This window comes from Ovis aries, chromosome 15, assembly GCF_016772045.2.
Source record: "Ovis aries strain OAR_USU_Benz2616 breed Rambouillet chromosome 15, ARS-UI_Ramb_v3.0, whole genome shotgun sequence".
NCBI lineage: Eukaryota > Metazoa > Chordata > Mammalia > Artiodactyla > Bovidae > Ovis > Ovis aries.
In genome coordinates, this window is record NC_056068.1 from 77,288,933 (window position 1) to 77,301,064 (window position 12,132).

The 12,132-nt window shown below is 38.9% G+C and overlaps 1 protein-coding gene across 1 annotated transcript; it reads left to right on the forward strand.

The window, feature by feature from the left end:
* The first annotated feature begins 2,585 nt into the window (after nucleotides 1–2,585).
* LOC101104781 (olfactory receptor 4C6-like) lies at nucleotides 2,586–3,515 on the forward strand. The gene has a single exon (XM_004016767.2). The coding sequence runs from the start codon at nucleotides 2,586–2,588 to the stop codon at nucleotides 3,513–3,515; it is 930 nt and encodes a 309-aa protein (XP_004016816.2).
* The last annotated feature ends 8,617 nt before the right edge of the window (nucleotides 3,516–12,132 follow it).

The following is a 12,132-nucleotide window of genomic DNA, read 5'->3' on the forward strand; positions in this document are numbered from 1 at the left end:
AAATAATAACTCCTTAACACTTATTGAACTGTTGTTGCTTTGTTTTATTTTTACAGAATTTATAGGTTGTGTAGTCAGTAAATGACTTGACTGCAGTGTACAATTGTGTTGTTCATTCTTGACCCCATGGATTTACACACTGCACAAAACACAAATGTGTTCTGACAGTTAGATATGGGCTTTATGGCAGTGAGAGGGAATTGTAGAAAAAGATGAGGTTGACTGCTTTCGTTGGGGAGTCTTGAATTTCAAAATAGAAAGCTGAGATGTGAACTAGTAGTCAACATATATTGAAATAGAAGGGCTTTGTTATCTTAGTATAGTACATTTTGTTTTAAAATATTTGAAGCCATGAGACAGTTCAGAGGAAACATTACTTGGAATTGTAAACATTTAACGTAGATAAGAGCTGAGCTGCTGTGTTTGAAGGGAACAGAGTCTCTATGCTGGCTCCTTCGAACCCCAGTTCTCTAATAACCTGCCATAGCTGCCTCATTCTCTAGATGAGAAAACTGAGGCCCAGAATAGTGAACAATGTAACAACATAACCTCGGAGTGAGAGGGACAACCGGGAATAAAACCCAGCTTTCCTGATTTCCAAGAACATGTCCTTTCTACTTCATTTGTGCATTAAAATTTTTTGAAGTTCTTAGACTGGAGATGAGAGTGATTGAAGCTAATCTACATTGTATATTTGCAAAGAGTGTCCCGAAAATTGTATAATTTTGTGTAGTAATAGGATAATCCTAAAAGTGGGTCTTAGGTGTTTACAGGAGTCTCAGAGACTTTGCAGTTTGCATCCCCATTTAAAGCAATTATCTCTAACAGAGGTCCACCAAGACAGCCTCTGCTTGAGTATCCCTCACAAAGAGACCTTGGCTAATGAAGCACTTGTCTTACCATCTCATCATCCAACTGTGGTAACAACTGCATTTAGTCAATGGAGGCCACTATTCATTTCTTTAGTGGTATAAGACAACGACTATGAATTTGTGTTTTAAAATGAGATGACATGGATTTGTAATTTCTGCTCTTTTTAACTGAGGTGCTCAATGCGTCTAAACTTCTGTTTCCTCATCCTCAAGATGAGATCTGTGACAGTACCCTGTCCCAAGTGATATGAAAATAAATGTAAATAATGCAAATAACAGACCACACACCTTGCTGTCACGTAGTGAGTGCGAAATAGATTAGTTCCTTTATTAAGATTTTTATTATTCTTTAGAATCTTTGGCTTTATCTGAGTGCACCCCTTCACAAAAAAAAAAAAAAAAAAAAGGAAGAAAGGATTTATGTTGACTCAGTCTCGTCTGCTGGGATTAGGCTGGCCGAGTTGAATCTGGATCTTCCTGGAGCAAAGAAAGAGATTTAAGCTTTTGTTTTCTTTAATCAGCATCTTTGGAAAATAATTAGAATTTTGAGAGGTTAGTTAAAGGTTATAAATCATGGTTTCAGGATTATATTTATAGTAAAAACATATTCTTCATTATAGTCTCATCATTGAATTAATCATTGAATTTTATTGTAGAATTATTGAGTAAGATAAGCATAGGTAGCATGAATTTGCCTCTCTGTATTGTCATGATATAGAAATTATTGAATTTTCAGTATCTCTTTCATACTGAGTACTCAACGTTATACTAAAAGGAGCAATATAGGTCATTGTTGGTATTGATTTTGATGCAGGAAAACCTGGGCTTGAACTTGGCCTCAGTGTTTATTATCTTTGGGAGCTTGCTGTCATTTTTCCACCCATTTTTGCCTCAGTATCTTATCTCTAAAATTCAGAAAATGCTTCATGGGATAGTCTAGTGCCTGATACACAAGAGAGATTTGTTGAAGAGTCACAGTATGCAATAATAATCTAATTTGATAGGGAGAAATGCAGATGAAAAGAGCATAGTTCTTACTAAGTGGCGAGCCCTTGGGATATGACCTACCTGCTTTGCAAGCCCTTCAACTAGAACATTGTAGTAATCAATAAGAATATGAAACAAATGAGATGAAATAAAATGTTCTGAGGTTACTAGGTATGTCCAGGGATATATTAAGTTCAGCTTCCTAGCTTGAGGTTCCTAAAAGGCAGCAGCTAAGAGGACTTGTGTGTTGGTAGTTCATTTTGGAAAAGAAAATGAAGGCAGTGAATGGGGGAGAGTGAAACAGGAGAGGAGCAGATCTGAATGTTAGATTGTGCTAGGCTGGTTACCATTTATCCACTGGCTCCTATCGACTGGTGATCTAGAATTTCCTAAAGGTATGTTAATTCTCCATATCGCCACATGGTTGACGTCCCAGGGTGATGAAGCAGGGTCTTCTAAGTGTCTCAAGCAGCAAGTGTCACAAAAGCAAGAGATACACTGGTGAGAGGTGTTATACGGGGAATGACAAGGATCAAGGTGTTATCAGGATACGATTGTTTGCAGCTAGTTGCTGTACTGATGGCTGAAGGAAAAGGTAAGTCAAAAGGGTGTGAGAGAGAATCCAAAAAATAAAAATCTCAAATTTGTAATAATTACTAATTTAGAATAATATTCTTTTGTAGATTTTCCAGCTCAGAGAGATAAACTTACATCAGCCCACAGTAAATGGGGAATCCCAACAATGTGACGGAATTCATTCTTTTGGGCATTGCAAAGAATCCAGAGCTGCGGAAAATACTCTCTGCTGTGTTTCTAATCATGTATGTGTCAACCATTTTGGGAAACCTCCTCATTGTGGTAACTGTGGTTACAAGTCAGAGTCTGAGGTCCCCCATGTATTTTTTCCTTATGTCCTTCTCTCTCACGGATGTCACCTACTCTTCCGTCATTGCCCCCAAGATGATTGCGGACTCCCTTTCTGAGAGCACTGCCATCTCCCTCAAAGCCTGCATGACCCAGCTCTTCATTGACCACTTCTTTGGTGGAGTGGGCATCATCCTTCTCATCATGATGGCCTATGACCGCCACGTGGCCATCTGTAAGCCCCTGCACTACATGACCATCATGAGGCCTCGGATGTGCTGCTTACTACTGGGAGGGTCCTGGGTAGGGGCACTGACCCATGCAACAGTGCAGCTTCTCTTCATGTATCAAATTCCCTTCTGTGGCCCTAATGTCATTGATCATTTTATGTGTGATTTGTTCCCACTGTTGAAACTGGCCTGCATGGACACCCGCATCCTGGGCCTCTTAGTCATCCTCAACAGTGGGGTGATGTGTGTGGCCATCTTCCTCATCCTCATCACTTCCTATGTAGTCATCCTCTGCTCCCTGAAGTCCTGCAGCTCTGAAGGGCGGCATAAAGCCCTCTCCACCTGTGGCTCCCACCTCATGGTGGTCTTCATGTTCTTCGGGCCTTGTATTTTCTTGTACATGAGGCCTGTGGTCACTTACCCCATAGACAAAGCAATGGCTGTGTCCTTTACCATTGTTGCACCCATGTTAAATCCCCTGATCTACACCTTGAGGAACATGGAGGTGAAAAACGCCACGAGGAAACTGTGGATGAAACAAGGGGTCTTGCGTGGTCATTAACTTACATGCTAAGAGCAGTTCTTTCTTACAAGGACAATGTGCTTTTACCCTCCCATTCATTCCGATCTATTGAGGATACAGTAGTCACTGGCATCATTTAATCATGCAAATCAGGCTAAGATTCTATAATCCTATTACCCGCCCCCCCCCCCCAGTGCAGTGTGTGCTCCATTCCTTTTCTCACAAGGCTCTGTCCACTTTCTCTTTCTCTCTCGACATTTTTCTCCTGCCTTTTGAATAATTCAAGCCTTTTCTAGTTTGTGTCTTTTGCTTTTCTTACACTGCTCACTCGTGAAAATCTCTTTCCCAGAGTTATTCTCTGGTACTATTTTTTTTTTTCTTCTTTCAGATGAACTGTCATCTCCTTAGACGTTTTCCCTGATGACTTTCTTCTAGGTCACTGTTTAACTCCTCATCTGATTACATCCTTAGTATCAATGTCAGAAACTAAACTTTAGCAATTATTTCTTGGCTTTTGTTTTCCATTTTCCGTCCAACAAATTTGTAATCCTTGTAAGGTCAGAGATTGTGTTTATTGCTTCATGCTATGCTTAATAAATATTGTTGAATGAATATAAGTCTAAAAGTAACTTGTTTTTTCTTTATACAAATCAATACCAAAAAGTAGGGGGATATATATATATATATATATATATATATATATATATATATATATATATATGTAATAAGATGACTCCACCCTTATGGCAGAAAGTGAAGAGGAACTAAAAAGCCTCTTGATGAAAGTAAAAGAGGAGAGTGAAAAAGTTGGTTTAAAACTCAACATTCAGAAAACGAAGATCATGGCATCCATTACTTCATGAGAAATAGATAGGAAAACAGTGGAAACAGTGTCAGACTTTATTTTGGGGGGCTCCAAAATCACTGCAGATGGTGACTGCAGCCATGAAATTAAAAGACGCTTACTCCTTGGAAGAAAAATTATGAACAACCTAGACAGCATATTCAAAAGCAGAGACATTACTTTGCCAACTAAGGTCTGTCTAGTCAAGGCTATGGTTTTTCCAGTAGTCATGTATGGATGTGAGAGTTGGACTGTGAAGAAAGCTGAGTGCCAAAGAATTGATGCTTTTGAACTGTGGTGTTGGAGAAGACTCTTGAGAGTCCCTTGGACTGCAAGGAAATCCAGCCAGTCCATTCTGAAGGAGATCAACCCTGGGATTTCTTTGGAAGGAATGATGCTAAAGCTGAAACTCCAGTACTTTGGCCACCTCATGGGAAGAGTTGACTCACTGGAAAAGACTCTGATGCTGGGAGGGATTGGGGGCAGGGGGAGAAGGGGACGACAGAGGATGAGATGGCTGGATGGCATCCCTGACTCGATGGACGTGAGTCTGAGTGAACTCCGGGAGTTGGTGATGGACAGGGAGGCCTGGCGTGCTGCGATTCATGGGGTCGCAAAGAGTCAGACACGACTGAGCAACTGAACTGAACTGAACTGAACTGATATACATATATATATATATATATATATATATATATATATATATGAAATATAGACGTTAGAATTATCTGATTCATGTTTCCCAGTGTCTTTTCCAAAGATGTTTGGAAGCAAGCACAATCTCGGATTAGCACTTTGCTTAGTAGTTTACTAGTTAATAAGGGCTACAGCACTGCCAAAATTCTCTGCTATTGTTATTTCTCCTTTAAAGAGGCAGAATAAGAATCACTTACACTGGGAGTCAACATATTTCAGAATCTAGTGTCTGTAGCTATGCCCTTTATGAGAAAAAAGTAACTCTATAGAGACCTAAATTTCTCTTTTTTTTCATATATATACATTGTATATAGATTTTGTTTTTCATAAAACCCATTATCTTTTTTTTTTAAAACAAAAATAAGATCATACTGTACACATTATTCTGTGGTATGCTTTTATTGATGTGACTTCTAATTGGTTAATTTTATTTTTTTTTACCACTGAAAGCAATACTGTAATAAACATCCTTGTACATATATCATTATGCATAGGTGCTTTCATTTTTTAAGAAAATATATCTTGAAGTAGGATTGTTGGATCTAAAGGTTGGCACATTAAAACTTCCAGTAAGTATTGTCAGATTACTTTCCTAAAATTTGTAGCAATTCACACATTCCCCATCAACAGATGGGCTGCTTATTTATTAAAATAAGAATGTTAATGCTGGGAAGAATTGGGGGCAGGAGGAGAAGGGGACGACAGAGGATGAGATGGCTGGATGGCACCACTGACTCGATGGATGTGAGTCTGAGTGAACTCTGGGAGTTGGTGATGTACAGGGAGGCCTGGCGTGCTGCGATTCATGGGGTCACAAGGAGTCGGACACGACTGAGCGACTGAACTGAACTGAATGCCTAAATTATAAGGATTGTTGAGAAGATGCAGTTAATCTCTCACTTTCTCTCTCCATAGATTAGATATCTAGCACACAGTTGCACTTAAATGCTTTTTTCCCCCTTCGTTTAGTCTCCATGGGCTTCCCTTGTGGCTCAGCTGGTAAAGAATCTGCCTGCAATGTGGGAGACCTGTGTTCGATCCCTGGGTTGGGAAGATTCCCCCGGAGAAGGGAAAGGCCACCCACTCCAGTATTCCAGCCTGGAGCTCTCCATGGACTGTGTAGTCCAGGGAGTAGCAAAGAACCGGACAGGACGGAGTGACTATCACTTTCACTTTCACTTAGCGTCCATGATTTCTAGTTACTAGTGATTTCTAGTTTCTAGCATCTCATGAAAACTTTGGTGTTTTTCTCATTGCCCTTCTCAGTTGACTGCCATTAGAAATGTGATATATGTGGAAATTCACAGAAAGGTATTAAACAACTAAGAATGCTATAATAATATTCATTGATTCATTTATTCAAAAAATATGTAACATTTTTAACATTTCAATGAAAAGATCTCCAGATTCTCCTAAATGTTTATTTAACTGTGGGAAATTTTTTCTTGCTGTTACATCATAGAGTTGAATTTGAAAATCCAAATGACATTTCATTTCCTCCAGATTTTGCTTTGCCTGTCACTAGAGAGATACTGATCCCTTTAAAACTGCCCCCCTCACCTGGCATATGGGAAATATAAACCTGTGTGCAGGTCAGGAAGCAACAGTTAGAAATGGACATGGAACAACAGACTGGTTCCAAATAGGAAAAGGAGTATGTCAAGGCTGTCATATTGTCAGCCTGCTTATTTGACGTATATGCAGAGTACATCATGAGAAATGCTGGGGTTGAGGAAGCACAAGTTGGAATCAACATTGCTGGGAGAAATATCAATAACCTCAGGTATGCAAATGACACCACCTTTATGGCAGAAAGTGAAGAAGAGCTAAAGAGTCTCTTGATGAAAGTGAAAGAGGAGAGTGAAAAAGTTGACTTAAAGCTCAGCATTCAGAAAAACTAAGGTCATGGCATCCGGTCCCATTACTTCATGGCAAATAAATGGGGAAACAGTGGAAACAGTGGCTGACTTTATTTTTGGGGGGCTCCAAAATCACTGCAGATGGTGACTGCAGCCATGAAATTAAAAGATTCTTGCTCCTTGGAAGGAAAGCTATGACCACCCTAGACAGCATATTAAAAGCAGATATATTACTTTGTCAGTAAAGGTCCATCTAATCAAGGCTCTGGTTTTTCTAGTAGTCATATATGGATGTAAGAGCTGGACTGCAAAGAAAGCTGAGCACCAAAGAATTGATGCTTTTGAAGTCCCTTGGACTGCAAGGAGATCCAACCAGTCCATCCTAAAGGAGATCAGTCCTGGATGTTCATTGGAAGAACTGATGTTGAAACTGAAACTACGATACTTTGGCCACCTGATGCAAAGAGGTGACTCATTTGAAAAGACCCTGATGCTGGAAAAGATTGAGGGCAGGAGGAGAAGGGGACGACAGAGGATGAGATGGTTGGATGGCATCACCAATTCAATGGACATGAGTTTGGGTGAACTCCAGGAGTTGGTGATGGACAGGGAGGCCTGGCATGCTGTTGTTCATGGGGTTGCAAAGAGTCGGATACGTCAGAGACTGAACTGAACTGAAGATAATCAGTTGACAGGAAGGAATGTGATGCAAGGTGAGATATGAAAATTACACAGGTTTCTTCTGATAAAGAAATCTGTTATTTTTTGACTTCTAAGTTCAAAAAGAATGATTGGCAAAAGAATAATTTTGACTAGAAGAATAATTAAAAATCAAATCCTTCGTGTGTTTATGGATAACTCAGCAATTTGGCATCAAACTTCTTTGCACATAGGCTTCCCAGATGGCGCTAGTGGGAAAAAGCACGCCTGCCAATGCAGAAGACAGAAGAGACGCTAGTGCCAACCCTGGGTCGGGAAGATCCCCTGGTGGAAGGCGAGGCAACCTACTCCAGTATTCTTGCCTGGTGGGCTCCATGAGGTCGTAAAGAGTAGGATATGACTGAAGCAACTTGGTATGCATGCGCGCATCTTTGCACAGAGTGTCCATTTGATTTTTGCTACCTCATAACAGAGATGATGTTTACTGGCTGCCTATAATATCTAAAAATTGAACATCTGAATTCACCTAATAATTATTTTTATTGCCTCATGTCAAAGAAGAAAAAGCTGCTGACAGTTTGTAAATGTTGATCTTTGTGAAAACTTTCTGATGATCATTTTTACTATTTTAATTATGAGAACTGGAAGGTTCATAATGAGATCCCTAAAGATAAATAATATTTTTGGTAATTCTCCAGCATCAAAGTAGGTACAGAATTTACATTTTCTATTACAAAGTAACTCCTAGCGGCTGCTGTCCCTGACCTCCGGCCTGGGGTGGCTCCTCTTGGCCATGCTTCTGCACAGTCTGTCGTAGCGGCCACGCTTCTGGTACAAAGTAAGGTCATTCTGACCATTTATGCTGAAGTTATTACCTGCAATTAGAGTCCACAAACCTGTTCTCTCTTCTGTAGGTCTCCCTAATTTCTTCACATGAAACAGCTTTATTCACTAAACATATTACTTTTCAGCTCACTGCTTGCCTTTTTTGTTCTGTTCTTTAATGCTCTTATTTTGAAACAAATCTTGGTCTTGCTGCTTTTTTTTTTTTTTTTTAAGGAAACTCACTGTAGATAATTTATTGTAAATAATCTGTGTATTACAGTAGAAAATTTCAATACTATTTATGATACAAAGACATTACAAAGTAGGAATAAGATAGCATTTTATTTTATTTTTATTTTATTTTAAATTTAGGAATAAGATAGCATTTTAATTTGAAGGAGAGTATTGGTCTAAAAATCAAAAAAACTACTGCAAACATCCAACTTATTTGGAGACATTAAATAAGCTTACTTCCTATTTCACTCTGAAAATGTAAGCCATCTGAAGGGAACTTCCTTAGACTCTTACAACTATGTCTACCAATTTCCAGCACCCATTCAGATATTTGCTACCTTCTTACCTACTCTTAAAAATGCATTCACGGAGTATTACTCAGCCGTTAAAAGAATTCATTTGAATCAGTTCTGATGAGATGGATGAAACTGGAGCCGATTATACAGAGTGAAGTAAGCCAGAAAGAAAAACACCAATACAGTATACTAACACATATATATGGAATTTAGGAAGATGGCAATGATGACCCTGTATGCAAGACAGGGAAAGAGACACAGATGTGTATAACGGACTTTTGGACTCAGAGGGAGAGGAGAAGGGTGGGATGATTTGGGAGAATGACATTCTAACATGTATACTATCATGTGAATTGAATCGCCAGTCTATGTCTGACGCAGGATGCAGCATGCTTGGGGCTGGTGCATGGGGATGACCCAGAAAGATGTTATGGGGAGGGAGGTGGGAGGGGGTTCATGTTTGGGAATGCATGTAAGAATTAAAGATTTTAAAATTTAAAAAATAAAAAACTAAAAAAAAAATGCATTCACTATCTATGCTCCTATGCAAAGCAATCAACCTCTTTATTGTACTCTAGACCTTATTTCCTTCTTGTTTGCGTGAGGGCGTTGGTCTAAAAATAGCTTCTAAATCTATTTTATCTACATTTCAGTTTCTATTTGATAATTTTACATCAGCAAGGAAGCAAATCTGTTATACCCTTCATCTTTCACGTAAAATCTTTCATTGATTCCTTTTCCTTCATCAGTTGCTCTTCCATTTAATTCTCTACTCTTTCTTACAAAACACAAGAGATTCTCGAACACTTGTCTCCCGTTTCTCTTCTTCTGTTCTGTTTAAATCCTTTCAGCCACACTTCAGTTAAATTTCTCTTTTTTGGGTCACCAGTGCCCTCCATGTTATTCAACATAACTCTCATCACTCACTTCTCATCCTACAAAATCCACCAGCAGTGTTTCATCCCGTCTTTCTTGGCACACTTTCTTTGAGCAATGATTCTTGGAGGTTGAGACCTGGAAATCCAAATTCCTCCATGGCATTTCCACCTGAATGACTAATCGATTTCTTAAACTGGCCCCAATGACAAAGCATATTTTCATGGAAATTGATATAACAGTTCTAAAATTATATGCATATGTGCCTGTCTTTAAATTAGCTTGGTGACAAAAGGAGAGAAGAATAGGAAAATTAGATAGGAAACTAGATTTACTAGTTGTTAGAACATATCACAAAGCTTTAGTTTGTAATTTTTTTTGCTATATTCCCATGAATAAATAATCCTAAAGAACAGAAGAAATGGTCCAGACTTGAGTTCTCTATATTTGTAGATTTAATATAAATGCTATAATTTAATTAATTAATGACCAGGAAGAAATTTTAATCTGCCAGGAAGCATGGACTACTGGATAAATTCTGAAAGAGCCATATTGTCTCTTAACTCACCTCCACATCATCCTCTCATTTTACACACTCTTTGTGCTTTTTTGCTCCTTGTGTCCTTCTCTCTTTTCTGATTTGTAAGGTCTCTCTGAATTTACCCTGTTTCTATAACATACCTGTTACATTATCTGCCCCATGCCATCATCACAATATTATTTCTTATCCCACTCACTTCCTCTAGCTGAGGCAAATAATAAAGGATTAAGTAAACCAGGACTTGGAATAAAGTAGAAAATGGTACATGTGTTTTGAAGTAGGAACCAGGGCTCCAGGATTAATTGCTGGGTCCTGCTGTTGAGTCATAATTTTAAAATATCCCCTCTAGGAGAGTGGTCCATGTCAGATGGCTAACCCATGTCAGGAAAAGCATCTAAAATTTCATTGAACGTATAATAGCACTTGTCCCTTAATACCATGTGCAAATGAAGTCTAGGCAATTACAAATATTTACCTTTCTGATGAATCACTTCAATACTGCTCCTTTCTGGGGAGTATGACTAAACATTAAAACTAGGTAGAATATAAGAGTATATAGAGGGGCACATTCACTGGTATAGACTCTGCAGGGACTTCATGAACTAAGCCCCGATTTTCCCTCCAGCTTCAATTGCAATGCTACATTCCATCAGAGTAAATAAACTGCCAATCTGTCTCTAAAAAATTAAAATAAAAATAGAAAATTTTCTTTAAGGTCTGGAAATTGTACTTTTAATTTAATTTTTTTTAATTTTTATTTTTACTTTATTTTACTTTACAATACTGTATTGGTTTTGCCATACATTGACATGGATCCACCATGGGTGTACATGTGTTCCCAAAAATGAACCCCCCTCCCACCTCCCCTCCCCATAACATCTCTCCGGGTCATCCCCGTGCACCAGCCCCAAGCATCCTGTATCCTGCATCGGACATAGACTGGCGATTCGTTTCTTACATGATAGTATGCATGTTTCAATGCCATTCTCCCAAATCATCCCACCCTCTCCCTCTCCCTCTGAGTCCAAAAGTCCACTTAACACATATGTGTCTCTTTTGCTGTCTTGCATACAGGGTCATCATTGCCATCTTTCTAAATTCCATATATATGTGTTAGTATACTGTATTGGTGTTTTTCTTTCTGGCTTACTTCACTCTGTATAATTGGCTCCAGTTTCATCCATTTCATTAGAACTGATTCAAATGTATTCTTTTTAACAGCTGAGTAATACACCATTGTGTATATGTACCACATCTTTCTTATCCATTCGTCTGCTGATGGACATCTAGGTTGTTTCCATGTCCTGGCTATTACAAACAGTGCTGCGATGAACACTGGGGTACATGTGTCTCTTTCAATTCTGGTTTCCTTGGCGTGTATGCACAGCAGTGGGATTGCTGGGTCATATGGCAGTTCTGTTTGCAATTTTTTAAGGAATCTCCACACTGTTCTCCATGATGGCTGTACTAGTTTGCATTCCTACCAACAGTGTAGGAGGGTTCCCTTTTCTCCACACCCTCTCCAGCATTTATTGCTTGCAGACATTTGGACTGCAGACATTCTGACTGGTGTGAAGTGGTACCTCATTGTGGTTTTGATTTACATTTCTCTAACAATGAGTGATGTTGAGTATCTTTTCATGTGTTTGTTAGCCATCCATATGTCTTCTTTGGAGAAATGTCTATTTAGTTCTTTGGCCCATTTTTTGATTGGGTCGTTTATTTTTCTGGAATTGAGCTGCAGGAGTTGCTTGTATATTTTTGAGATTAGTTGTTTGTCAGTTGCTTCATTTGCTATTATTTTCTCCCATTCCGAAGGCTGTCT